The sequence below is a fragment of the Punica granatum genome, chromosome 2, assembly GCF_007655135.1.
Source record: "Punica granatum isolate Tunisia-2019 chromosome 2, ASM765513v2, whole genome shotgun sequence".
NCBI classification, from domain to species: Eukaryota; Viridiplantae; Streptophyta; class Magnoliopsida; order Myrtales; family Lythraceae; genus Punica; species Punica granatum.
In genome coordinates, this window is record NC_045128.1 from 22,150,816 (window position 1) to 22,164,422 (window position 13,607).

Consider the following 13,607-nt stretch of genomic DNA (forward strand, 5'->3'; position numbering starts at 1 on the left):
TGTAGTAAAAATTTTGTGCTGGGCTAAAAAAACTAGTAACATAAAGTTCTTCCCGGAAAAAAAAAAGAAATAAAAAGAAGGGTAACATAAAGTTCTTCCCGGCTAAGATTTGTCCACAAGAATTAACTTTTCATTTTTCTCATTTGCAACCGTATATATGATTAAATTTTTTTTTTATTAATCATATTTTGATTCAAGTTCTTTTATTTTTCTCATGAAACCGAGAACCTCAACAAAAAAAAAAGTGAATTCATCATAGTTCATCAGGTAAAATAATATGTGTTGCCCATTCTATAGGCATATATATTTAATCAATTACCACAAAATGAGATTTTTTCTCTTTTCTTTAAATATATTATATCTCATTTTGACTTTCATAATTGAAGAAACTTTTGAAATTTAGAGTGGTGTGCTCCAATAATTGCATGTCACTTGTCATATTATAATTGGTGGTAACTCTAAAAGTCATTTAACCATGAACTACCTACATCTTACATAGTAACTTGATGAGATGATTCGATTTTTATAATTACATACGAATTATCCAGTACAATGTTTAACCTAATGAGTTGATCCGATTTTTATAATTATATACGGATTATCAAGTACAATGTTTAGCATACAGGAAATAAACGCGCGTCATGTGTTGCATGTGAGCATCTACTAAAGTTGAAAACGAATACACTTGCGAGCTTCATGGGGCAATATGCCACCTTATTTTCTTTAGTCTGAATATACTAGACATAACGTTTGCTTTCTGGTCGAAAATCAATGGCCATGGTAATTGGGTAATTGACCCAAAAATGAAGTATATCTCCAAATTCAATGTTTGTTTATCCATGTTGTCAATTGTCGGCAAGCTGAGATTTTCGTCTGTCATTGGCTGTGGTCTGGTATAAACAAATTGACCGGGAACCCCCACCCAACCACCCCAACTAGCCTTCGCCCGTTGCTTTCATCCCGCTGAAGTATTCCTTCTTGCAGTCCAAGGAAGTGATCTCTCACCAATCCCCTCTTACTTCGACGACAATTTCGACCATTTGTCCAGAACCAATTTCTACTTTACTTGCTGTAGACACCCACAAAACTGAGGGTTATCAGTTCTGAATACCCTGTATTTTTCGAACCCTATCCTGTAAAGAGCAAGTTCCAAAATTTTGAAACCGTATCCTACCATATTAAATCCTGAAATCGAAATTTACCGGGAACCTGTATTATACTACAGATTCCGAATATCCTGTTGAAACCCGTAAATTTTTTTCTCGCTAGATAAAATTAAAAATATCACATACATAATCAGTAATTACGCAAATAAAATATCAATAAAATTTAGATTAATTCACAATGATAAAAAAATAATATTTCATCAATTTATCGACAAAATTAAACATTTATAATACAATTTCACACAACAAAATACTTTTATCTCTGTTCTGACTTATTAAAGGAGACAATAAATCTACTCTTTTTCTCTTCTTTTTCTTAAATAAATAACCAGTTAGCAGGAACCGAAATCGGAACCAAAATCGAAACCAATTTTTCACCGGTTACTAATTTTAATATTCGAAACCTACCCTATTTTCAAAAGAAGCTACCTGAACCCTACCATAACGAATAGCTTCCGATCAGTTTCGAATATACCCGATATCCGTGCACACCCCTACACAAAACGAGACAGACAAGCAGTCATAAAATCCACCAAAACACAAAATCAAAACCCTTCATGACATGAAGCAAGTTAAATAGATTATAGAGTGAAGAGACAAATCAAATATTCAAGTGCAGCAAAATTTGATTGCAGCAGTTACAATATATATCTCACAACAGCCCCTCCTCCCGACTTTATTTCATCCCAGATATGGTGGGGTAAGGGTGACCAGGCCATGTCTCTTAACTCACCATCCCATCCCTCCTAAAGGCACACAAATAGAAAAAAAAAAAATCTGCTACAACAGAGTATAATCTGCTGCTCTACTTCAATAATAAAAAACAAAAGACCAAAAAGAAAGATCGAAAATCGCATGCAAACAATCGAGCTGTCCCAACAAATGGCCATCCCCCCCACCTTGGATTTCCAGACATGGCTCCCCTCTCCACTCAGTACCGGTAGTGGGCAGGCTTGTATGGACCCTCAACGGGCAAGCTGATGTAGTCAGCCTGGTCCTTGGTGAGCTTTGTGAGCTTAGCGCCAAGCTTCCCAAGGTGAAGGGCAGCCACCTTCTCGTCAAGGTGCTTGGGCAGCACGTACACCTTCTTCTCATACTTGCCGGAGTTCTTCTCCTTCCACAGCTCGAGCTGGGCAATCACCTGGTTGGTGAACGAGCACGACATCACAAAGCTTGGGTGGCCGGTGGCACAACCCAAGTTCATGAGCCTGCCCTCGGCCAGCACAATGATGCCCGAGTTGGTGTCCGGGAAGACCCACCTGTCGGTCTGGGGCTTGATGGTGATCCTCTTCACACCGGGGAAGTTCTCGAGCCCAAGCATGTCGATTTCATTATCGAAGTGGCCGATGTTGCAAACAATGGCATTGTTCTTCATCTTCCTCATGTGGTTGACCATGACGATGTCCTTGTTACCGGTGGTGGTGACGAAGATGTCAGCCTCGGAGACCACATCCTCAAGGGTGAGAACCTGAAGACCCTCCATGAGGGCCTGGAGGGCACAGATTGGATCAATCTCAGTCACAATCACACGGGCACCAGCCTGCTTGAGGGCAGCAGCACAGCCCTTGCCAACATCTCCGTATCCGCAAACCACAGCAACCTTTCCGGCAATCATGACATCAGTGGCCCTCATGAGACCATCGGGCAGAGAGTGGCGGCACCCATACAAGTTGTCAAACTGCGATTTTAGGAAAAAAGAAAAATCTACTAGTAAGTTCATAATGCAACAATCAAACCCACTACAATTAAAGATCATATTTTATAGTATCCAACTTGTCGGACAAATCTATTTGAATAATACAAGGTTGTCTTGCATGAGATCTTAGATTAGTGATTCAAAAGTAACCTCTTAACACAAAGCAGGACAACTAAACATCTCTAACTTTATTTTGTCGGGCAACCTTCAAAAGATGAAAGACAATTTTAATCAGATCCGAATTTCTCCACCAAGAAACATAAGATCCCACTTTCAATCCAATTGAAAACAAAGTACTAGGTACTAGTTTCACACTCTCAGATCTTTACTAGAACCCTAAAGAAACAGAACAAAGGAGACGCATTTAATTAACTGCCAAAAGAATGTGATTTAAAAGAAGGCGACTCAGATCTAAAGCTTCAGACACAATCAAACATCAAAGTTCAGATTTTTATGGCACTAAGTAGTCAGATCTAAGCTCAGTGACTTTGGAACATAATAAGATTAGCTGAAAGGGAGATAAAAATTGTTACCTTGCTCTTGGTGACAGAGTCATTGACATTGATGGCGGGGAACAAGAGGGTGCCGTTGGCTTGCATCTGGTAGAGCCTCTTCACACCGGTGGTGGTCTCCTCAGAAACCCCGACCAGCCTCTCCTTCATCTTGTGGTACTTCTTGGGGTTGGCCTTCAGCCCGTCCCTGATGATGGTGAGCACGATCTGGAACTCGGCATTGTCGGTGGAGGCCGGATCCGGTTGCTGGCCTGTCTTCTCGTAGATCTCCTCGGCCTTGACGCCCTCGTGGATGAGGAGGGTGGCGTCACCACCGTCGTCAACGATGAGGTCGGGGCCACCACCGGGGCCCCAGTCGAGGGCGCGCTCGGTGCACCACCAGTACTCCTGGAGGGTCTCACCCTTCCAGGCGAAGACGGAGGCAGAGTCGCGGGCGATGGCGGCGGCAGCGTGGTCCTGGGTGGAGAAGATGTTGCAGGAGCACCAGCGGACCTCGGCGCCGAGGGCTGTGAGGGTCTCGATGAGGACGGCGGTCTGGATGGTCATGTGGAGGGATCCGGTGATCCTAGCCCCCTTGAAGGGTTGGGAAGGGCCGAACTCGGCGCGGCAGGCCATGAGGCCGGGCATCTCGACCTCCGCGAGCTCGATCTCGAGGCGGCCGAAGTCGGCCTGGGACATGTCCTTGACCTTGTACTCGCGGCCGCTCGCGGCTTTGTCGACGGAGAGAGCCATGGCGACGGAGGGGCGGCGGCCGTTAGGGTTTCTAAGATCTGAGAATTGGACAGAGACAGAGAGGGACGGAGAGATTGGGCGGCCGTGAGCGAAGGAATTAGGAGGGAGGGAGGAGGGGATATATAGGTTTGAGGGGAAAAATCGACGGTCGCGATTGAATCAGGAGAATGGACGGTGAGGATTGGATCCTGTGGGGGGTTGGTGGATCTGGTAAACTGGTGCTTGCGTAGCGAACGGAAGATGTTGCGGGGCCTGCTTGGCTGATATTTTGTCTGATGAGAGGAGGTGGCGAGCTGAGCTTTCTCTTTTCTTTTCTCCACTTCTGACTCCGAGTAATAATTTTGGGTCATGATTTAATAAATGCAACTATTAATTGGACTTGATCCATTTCTAATTATCTTATTTATTTATTATACGATGTGCTTCATATTACAGCTCAATATGCATTCGAATTTTCGAAATCAGATACGCATTATAGAAGACTATGGAACAAGAATTTGACTTAATTAGATATTAAGTTTCTTATATTGCTATAATATAGTTTCTCTTAATTAAATATTATTTCTTATATTAGCTTGAGTCAGTAGTCTTAAGTTTTATATTTCAGATTATTACCTTACTCTATTTTAGGAAAGTAATTTAGAGGAGATTAGAGATCAGTTTCCTATTTTAGAGTCAATGGGGTGTCTTCCTTCTATATAAATATGCAATTATTGTAAGAGCAGATGGTAGACGAAATTGCCTCGAGCGTTTTCTCTATTTTCTTATCGAAACAAATCCCTTTGTTTAATGACGAAAACCTCGATTCTTATTTTTCATCCTTGAGCGTGGCGAATCAACTCTACTTTTCTTACTCGTGGCGAATTATCTTATCGAGTGAGTTTTGTTGGTTCTACCATCCACTTTTCTTTCTTACCTCGTTATGGTTCGTGAGTCTATCATTTGGTGAGCTAAAAAGAATCGAATCGCACACATGAAGACCAGGGGAACATCGACGAAGACTCGAGGTCGAATCATTTTCCAATCAAGAGGGGATGATGTGTTTCGGATTTCAGCCTATGTCCTTCTCAACAAGCCCATGCCCAAAGAAGCATATCTTGGACATATCAAGAAAATATTATCGTGATGTGGAAAAGAAAGATGATATGTCTTGATCTATAAAATTATGAATAATATAATCTTAATCGGGTAATATATTTTATTTAGGTAGAAAGATATTTAGAATTAGATATTACTTCTTATTTTAATTTGTGTCCAGAGTTCTTAAGTTTCATATTTTATATTGTTACCTTATTTTATTTTAGGAAAGTAATCTAAAAGAGATTAGATATCAGTTTCCTATTCTAGAGTCAATGGGGTGTCTTCCCTCTATATAAATATACACTTTATTGTAAGAGAACATCAGAGACTATGAATGAATATTTTTGAATGAAATTGCTTAGAGCGTTTCTTCTCTTTTCTTATCTAAACAAGTTTCTTATTTAGTGGCGAAAACCCCAATTCTTATCGTTCATCATTGAACGTGGCGAATCAAAATTACTTTTCTTACTCGTGGCAAGTTATCTTATCGAGTGAGTTTAATTGGTTCTACCTTCCACCCTTCTTTCTTATCAAGTTTTGGTTCGTGAGCTTATCATTATAATTAACCTTACTTGTCAAAATATATTATATGTATATTGTAATTGGATATTATCATATTTTTCATGAGGATCTTGCTGATAATTAAATAATGATGTTTTAATTTTTTTCCCTTATCACCAAAAAAAAAGTCATTAGTTAGGTAAGGTAAGTCCTAAAATTATTTCATACACATTTCTTAAGGCAAAAATAAGAAACTCATGAATGTGCTTGGTTTAAAATTAATTTTCTATTCTATAAAGTATTTTGGTTATTCAATTCGTTCTGTTAAATTTCTTTTTTTTTTTACAGGAAGTTAAATTTATTGATATTTTTCAAAGGAAAAAAAGTTCCTTGATATTTTATTGAATATAATTCACGTAGAAAAATTCAAATTAAAGTAAATTTAATTTAGATTAACAAACTTAAAAATAATTTCTTGCAATTACATATTCTAAATAGGCATATCTTATTGTAGAGATTAAAGAAATCTCGTTCTCGAATTTAGATTGGTCGGGGTCCACTAAACTTTTGAAAACGAAAGGTGCAGATCAATTAAAAAAAAAAAAGAATGCCCATCCCAGGTTTCTACTTTTTCTTTTTAAATTTATTTTTGGTTTTATCAATTGCTGTGGTTGTTGAAACCTAATTTACTGAAATAATAGTGGTGGAATTGCTTGGATGTAGTGCTATAGTCGTGATTGAGCATTAAGCTCGATATAATAATATTCTCCCCCACACCAACCCCTGAATGAGTGAATCCCTATAAAGGGAAAATTCAACTGCAAAAAAGAGTCTATGGTAGCTATCTTTCTACCTAAAGAACACCAAACAGAATGGGTTCCTATATTAGGCCATGTAGATCGAAGAAAACGGGGAAGATGATAGTGATCCGAAACTCCAATTTTAGTTTCTCACATTTGGCTAGAATTAGCAATATTATCCCTATCACGAGGAGTTTTTTGATGATTCTATATCATCATACGATGTGCAAAAGCACCAATAGAATTGCAATAAAAATGATAAATGTGTATACGCTCATTTGTCGCACTTGAACGGAATTATTGACTTGATTTGTGAACTTGATTGATATCGAATGCGGACCCGAGTCATTGAGTATTGGGTTTTTTGCTTTCAATAAGCCGAAGGAGTGGAGACAAGTCCGTTTGATTAGAAAAAAAAAACCCATGCACTTGCAGGAGAAAGATTTCTTGGACACACGTTCCAAGGAGTAAAATGGCTTGGACGACCAGATATACGTGAGGCCATATATATATCTTGAAAATCGAATAGAATATCATGTGTTATTTCGGGAGTTCATAATTTTAAAGATCTTGATCTGATTGGTATCGGAAGCGGCAGGGAAATGCCCAATGGACAGAAGACATATTTTAACTTTCCATATTCAGCTTTTCGTTGGCAAGGTATGTGGTTGTTTCTTTATATTGTCTTTCATATGTTTGGTCTATTTCTCTAGTGCTTTCCTTAGCATATTTCCGTTTCTATTTTGAATGAGGATTGCATCCACTTCTTGTATATTTGATGTAAAACGCCCATAAGTATTGGATTCGGTATTGTTTATAAATTCAATTGGAGGCATCTATCAATTTGCACATCTTTTTGAGTAGCTAGTCTTCGATGGGTCTTTCGTAAGCCATTGCCTGACTGGCTTTAGCAAGCCGTTCATAGAGGATTCACTCGGCTAGCCCCTCTCGGCCATTAAGGCCGAGCCTATTGTCTATCTTACTGTTTGTAATTGCATGCTTCCATCACGGGCTATCTTGGTCGTGATATCCATTGTGGATCATCTCAACGCACCCTTGACGAGCCATCTGAGCCGACTTTCGGTAGGCTCTTAAGCCACCACGTTTCATCTTATGCATTAGACATGAGAATAGTGGCAATATTCATAGCGGCTATATTCGGAGCCACGAGATCATCTCACACCCCACTCAACCCACACTCCACTCAACCCATCTATCTCGGCTGCTCCTAAATCCAATCGTCGTTCAGTAGTACGAACCATTGAAGACATGGTGCAACACACTGATTCGGTGAGGTTGGCGATGTTACATCAACGATCATCTCCTTGGAACTGCACTCTGATTACTTCAGACATGAAAGTCCATGTTTACATTAGGTCGTTTATTTTCCTTCATTTTTCTGTTTATTAGTTACTTTGGCATCTCTCACGAGAAGAGAAAAGGAAGGGATTATTTTTTTCTGGGTGAAATAAGGAGGGGATCTTAATCTTACATGCAAGTACCAAATATAATACATTAACTTCCAAAAATAGTAAATTTCTCCGACATAGATTAACATCAGGAGTGATCGAATACCCAATTTTTTATGATACTCGGACCCTACCTTGTAAGGGATCGGGTCCAAAATTTTGGAACCGGACCCTACTATGTTGAATCTTAGAACCAGAACTTATCCGGAACTTGTATTATACCATAGGTTCCGGTTATCCTGTTGCAACCTCTAAATTTTTTTGTTTCGCTAAATAAAACCGAAATCACAAGTAGATCCTATCTAACATCACAAGTAAATGGGATCACGACCACACTCCTTCAATCAGCTTATACAAACTCAAATCAGATGTTTTCAGGTACCTCTTCAATCTCCTTGATCACACGATCAGGTTCAGCCCCCCCAGGAGATCTATCTTGTTTAAAACCTGGGCCAATGGTATCTTTTCAGCTAATTCTGGTGAACAATCAGCGTAATATAAGATATAATGCCAATCAAAATAACAAAAAGCAGAATGAGCTAAAACAAGAAAAGGGTGGACAGAGAGAATATAAGAATAACCCACTTACAGGAATTATTTCCAAGTTGTTTTCCGAGGCTAAATAAACATTTGCCAGAGTTTGTGCTTCCAGTCCCTACAATAAGACAAATATGATTAAAAAACCGTACCTTTCAGTAGAGAATTTTAGTAAAATCCGCAGAGAACACATAATAACAATCTCATTTATTCATAACTATTTAAGGATTAAACATTAACAAAAAAAAACTGACCTGAGATGCATCTACTACAAGAAGAGCACCTTCACAAACAGCAAGAGAGCGAGAGACCTGTGCATTGAAAGATGTTTCAAAGGAGAGTCGGAGACGACAGGACGGAGAGGAGGCAGAATCTCACCGGGAAAGAGAGCTTGAAGGAGAGTCGGAGACAAGAGCGATGGAGAGGAGCCTCTGGAGTGGAGAGTCGGAGACGAGAGCGACGGAGAAGAGGCAAAATCTCACCGGGAAAGAGAGCTTGAAGGAGAGTCGGAGACGAGAGCGACGGAGATGAGCCGTAGTGGAGAGCCGAAGACGAGAGCGGCGGAGAAGAGGCATAAGCTCACCGGGAAAGAGAGCTTGAAGGAGAGTCGGAGACGGAGAATTGGAGACGAGAGGCGAGCGACGGAGAGGAGCTAGTGTACAAAGCCGATTTAGGTTACCAGCAGTCAAGAGGCTCAGAGCTGAGTTCCTGTCTTCCTGAGACTAACTTTACTCCTTTTTCTTTTTTTATTTGTAATTATCATCCGGTTCCAATTCTAGATACCCTGTACGTAGGAACCGAAATTGAAATCAGTTTTTACCAATTTCTTATTGGATCCTACCATATTTTCAATACGAGTTACCCAGATCTTACCATAATGGGTAGGTTCTGACTAATTTCGGATATACCCGATATCTGTGCACACTCCTAATTAACACTGACAGATATGTACGAGAGAAGTATGCTTCATTAATTGAAGTTGATATGAATAATACACAAAGTCTATGATTCAGAATTTGTAATTGTTCACGGCATACATAACTAATCTCGATCCTTAGACCTCTCAATTTAATTTGGACCATTCATTTTTATAAATTTTATAATTTCAAAAACACCCCTAAAAAATCACGATTTAGTTCATCTATTATATAAAATGTGATTTTCGTCCACAATTATTTTCATCAATCTGAGTCTTCGATCCGATCACAAACCCGGATTGATGATGTGGATTCATTTTATTGCGTCACGTGTAATATTGAACCAAACTGGTTAAGCAAATCAGTTTCAATTGAATCATCGAATCGACTTAGAAAATAAAACCGTTTAAAGCCTGCATCACCGTCGCACCGCATCATCAATAATATACCAGCAAATAATGGATGGCGATGTATTATGTAATGAATTTCTTACCCCACTTGTATTACTTAGACGTACGTCTCCCTCGAAGTCAATTAATTTTCCATGGTGAGATCATATGTTCTCTGAGACAATAATGAGATAGGATTGCTTCATTAAGATATCATGGAACGGGTGGGCCCTAATTATTCTGTATAAAATATGAGTAAAGTATAACTCTACTTTATTCTAACTTTAAATAATTATATTTATTTAGAATTATAATAATTGTTTTATTGAATTATAAGAAAAAATGAAAAAAAAGTAATGAATAGTTGAGAGAATTTAATATTAAAAATTGAATTGAATGTTTAAATTTTTTTTTTTAAAAAAAAATAATAATTGTGTTGTTGAATTGAAGATAAGTGAAGTAAAATTAAAAAAAAAAACTCTAAAACCATACTTTACCTAAGAAACTGCCATCAGAAATTCTAGTTTAGTTATTGCAAAAGTAGACATGGGAACATTTCAGAAGTCTTCGAAGGATAATCAACTCTCTTTTTTTTTTAAAACCATCATCTAAAGCAAGTTTTTTCAATCCAGTGATATTCTATTGTGTGGAACAACATTCTCATCATCAGATCATCGCTCTAACACAAATATATCTACTCTCCATTTTGTAAGACCGTTGAAAGCTTGTGACAGAAAAATTGAAAAATAAAAAATGGAAATACTTAAAAGAAATTATGTACAATGGATTGGTCATATTAAATGAGATGGATCTACTGGTTCATATTGATTTTATATGGTATGAAAAAATCCAAAATTCTTACCGCAGAAGCACCCTGAATAATATTATTGCGACTCCTACGAATTACTTATGTGGTATTTGGGCTTTCAAGTTAGGCCACTACCTCAAAATGCACTTGTAGGTGGGGCTACCCGGTATTCGGGTAAACCCAAAAAACCGAACCAAATGAAACTGAGTAAGCAATTAGGTTTGGTTTATTTAGACTTCGGTTCTGTTCCATAATTGTTGTAATATTTTATATAAAATGTTTTAGTTTTTTGAATTTTTGAATTTTTTAAGATATATTTGCATAATCATATGAAGTGTAGAAGTTTACGCTCTAAGTTTTTTTTTGTAATAAAAGTTTACACTATTAATTTGTTATAATATTTATGTAATATTTTCAAAATAAAAAACTCTATATGATAACTGATTAGTTATGCAAATATGTGTTGTTTCCAATTAAAAAATATAGAAGAATTACTTGGTAAAAGAACTGAAAGTAATTTTAGTAATTATGTCTTTTATACGTTACTATTAATACCTTAAGTTACATATATATATATATTTTTATCATTTTTCACTAAAGCTATTGTAGTAAGAATTTATAATAATAAAAAAAAACAAATGCTTCACTTATAGAATTATATTTTAGAAATATTCGAGTAAAATTTTATATAAAAGAAATATATGAAAGATACGTGCATCAGATGAGCAATGGGCTAGTTATTATCATATAGTAAATTTATCCTAGATATTCACATACTCCATTAATACAGGGCACGTGAAAGGATAACTTACCATAAGTTGAGGAATTTCTCAAGAAGTCTATGTGGAATCTTATTGAACGAATGGAAGCTTTTCATTGCACAACCGGAAAGTCTGAATCAATAACCTATATATAGATATGAATTTGTAGGATTATCCTTAATTAATCCCTAATTCAATCTTTAGTTAACCCCTAATTCAATGGTCTATAATTTGTTATTCTATTTCATAAATGACTTTTTTTGTGCATTATGATATTCGGAAATTTAACGGGATTTGACTAATCTAATTCAAATTAGATCGGCCCACAAAAGAGTAAATATCTCCCGCATGAAAGACTTATTTGAAAGAAGAAAAGATACAACAATTTCCTTCTTCTTTATAATAGTATATATAAATAAAACATAAATTATAATAGACAAAGAAAAGCAAATTTTATGCCGGCAACGAAAAAGGAACAGGAAAAGCAAAAATTCCCGCTTTATTTTAAAAAAATATTTTTATAATATACATAAGAAATAATAATCTAAATAGATCTTACTGGAAATGGAATTGGAAAGTGTTTTTTGGAAAACCATTTATTTGTCATAGATCTAGCGGAATACTTGGATCCTATTAAAAGACTAACCTAAGCACCATGTGTCGGTGTCGGTGGGTAGTGCATAAAGCACCGGCACGACATATCTGGTCAATAATGGGACGACAAAATGCATCTTACGGTAACGATGTTACAGCACGAGTCCTTATATAGTTGTTTCAAATCAGTTTCATCGACTGTTCTATTTATCGGGCAGTTGCCGTACTTATTAAATAAAAATTAATCAAGAAAAGGGATGTAAGATAGTGGTATTATATGTTCTAGCCAGGAGCCGAGATGTGTTGCTTCTTGCCACCGTTAAATTCACGGTCCGGATTTAATTCTTGAGTTTCCAACTTTCGACAGCCCTGCCAGTGAGGCTCTCTGACCAAGGCTGCGTTCTCATATTTTTTTTCTTGTATATTTTGAACTCACAAAGAGTAATGCTATTTCTTCCTGCCAATTGTGCCGAGCATTCTTCCGAGTGAAAAGACTTCGAGACACGCTTCAGTCATTTGTATGTTTTGACGCAGGAACATTACCAAAGTAATGAGAGAAAACAAAGCATATGTAGCGTTCCGTAACGGAATAGTTATGATTTAATTTGATTTTAAATTTTTAAAAATTGAAAATTGATTCATAATTTTTTTATTTTTTTTAAAACTGCCTAATCCCTTTCTCTCTTTCCACTCAACTCTCTCTCTCTCTCCTCACTATCTCTGTTGCTCTTCCTCCCATCACCACGAAGTCCGATTGAATCCCCATCTTAGCCTCTACTTTCCCATCTGGGTCGAGGAAGCTCACGGCCACCCCACTTGGGAGAGAGACAACCACAGGGATGGCGACTTGATGACGCCATAGGTGCCTTCCTGGAAGGAGGAGATCCTCGAGCCAGCGAGAAACGAGGTCCCCATGCGAAGAACATGAGAAGCAGTGGTTAGGTAACCGAGGACGGCCTGAGCTGCCGCTACGGCGCCAGGACCCGATAAGGTTGTCAAAGTCATTGAGGGTCCAATAGAGGAGGCAGAAGCAGACTTGGCTCTCCCGATTTTAGGGTTTCGTCAAATCAAAATTTGAGGCGAAATTTCGTTTAATTTCTTGGTCGAGGCTCGTCAAATCGAAATCTGAGATTCATCGTGGCTCGAGAACTATTACCGTGAGTTATAATTGGCTTGTCGTGGGTCGGACAACCATGGGAATGAGTTGGTCAATTAGAGAAGAGATAAGAAGGGCATGAAAAAGACGATGAATAGTGCGAAGAGAGAATGGGTGGGGCAAAATTGAAAAAATTTGAATTGTTTCGAAATTTTAAAAAGTTTGTAGTTAAACGAAGTGTAACTTCGTTACCAAATAAACTAATGTTTCAATCAAGAAACACGTAACTGATATGTGTCTCAATGTCTTTCACTCAGTGAGTCTGTTTGGCAATAGAGTTAAATTTCAAAATTTAACTATATTCCCATTGAAATAGGTGAATGACAAACAAGTATGTTGGTACTATATATATATATATATATGGATAATTTATGGACATCCAAGATCTATTACATACATCTTGCAGGGAAACACAGTGTGAGGCTTCTTCCGTCCATCCAGGTATGTCTTAGATCTTGATCTTGAGAGAAGCTGGGATTAGAGAATAGG

At 37.7% G+C, this 13,607-nt stretch overlaps 2 protein-coding genes across 4 annotated transcripts; both read right to left on the minus strand.

The window, feature by feature from the left end:
* Positions 1–1,755: 1,755 nt before the first annotated feature.
* Positions 1,756–4,208, minus strand: LOC116194685 (adenosylhomocysteinase). The gene is made up of 2 exons (XM_031523562.1): positions 3,396–4,208; positions 1,756–2,844 (listed from the first exon to the last, which is right to left on the minus strand). Exons 1-2 carry the CDS (start codon positions 4,104–4,106, stop codon positions 2,098–2,100), a joined length of 1,458 nt encoding a protein of 485 aa, XP_031379422.1. The 5' UTR covers positions 4,107–4,208; the 3' UTR covers positions 1,756–2,097.
* Positions 4,209–7,986: 3,778 nt separating this feature from the next.
* Positions 7,987–9,208, minus strand: LOC116194686. 3 transcript variants are annotated; one of them, XR_004154500.1, is made up of 4 exons: positions 8,872–9,208; positions 8,748–8,804; positions 8,546–8,611; positions 7,987–8,403 (listed from the first exon to the last, which is right to left on the minus strand). XR_004154500.1 is itself a non-coding variant. In XM_031523563.1 (4 exons), exons 1-4 carry the CDS (start codon positions 9,066–9,068, stop codon positions 8,321–8,323), a joined length of 375 nt encoding a protein of 124 aa, XP_031379423.1. In that variant the 5' UTR covers positions 9,069–9,208; the 3' UTR covers positions 7,987–8,320. The 3 variants fall into 3 exon arrangements, 1 of the variants encoding a protein (XP_031379423.1); XM_031523563.1 differs by having other exon boundaries at positions 8,748–8,776; XR_004154499.1 differs by having other exon boundaries at positions 7,987–8,432; positions 8,748–9,208.
* Positions 9,209–13,607: the final 4,399 nt, after the last annotated feature.

What these genes read in the sequence shown, in the direction of transcription:
- LOC116194685 (XM_031523562.1), bottom strand. Translation starts at nt 4,106, where the DNA reads ATGGCTCTCTCCGTCGACAAAGCCGCGAGCGGCCGCGAGTACAAGGTC. An exon ending in ACTCTGTCACCAAGAGCAAG is followed by an intron (nt 2,845 to 3,395) that starts GTAACAATTTTT and finishes CTAAAATCGCAG; the next exon opens with TTTGACAACTTGTATGGGTG.
- LOC116194686 (XM_031523563.1), bottom strand. Translation starts at nt 9,068, where the DNA reads ATGCCTCTTCTCCGCCGCTCTCGTCTTCGGCTCTCCACTACGGCTCAT. An exon ending in CCTTCAAGCTCTCTTTCCCG is followed by an intron (nt 8,777 to 8,871) that starts GTGAGATTCTGC and finishes CTGTTTGTGAAG; the next exon opens with GTGCTCTTCTTGTAGTAGAT. An exon ending in ACAACTTGGAAATAATTCCT is followed by an intron (nt 8,404 to 8,545) that starts GTAAGTGGGTTA and finishes CCATTGGCCCAG; the next exon opens with GTTTTAAACAAGATAGATCT.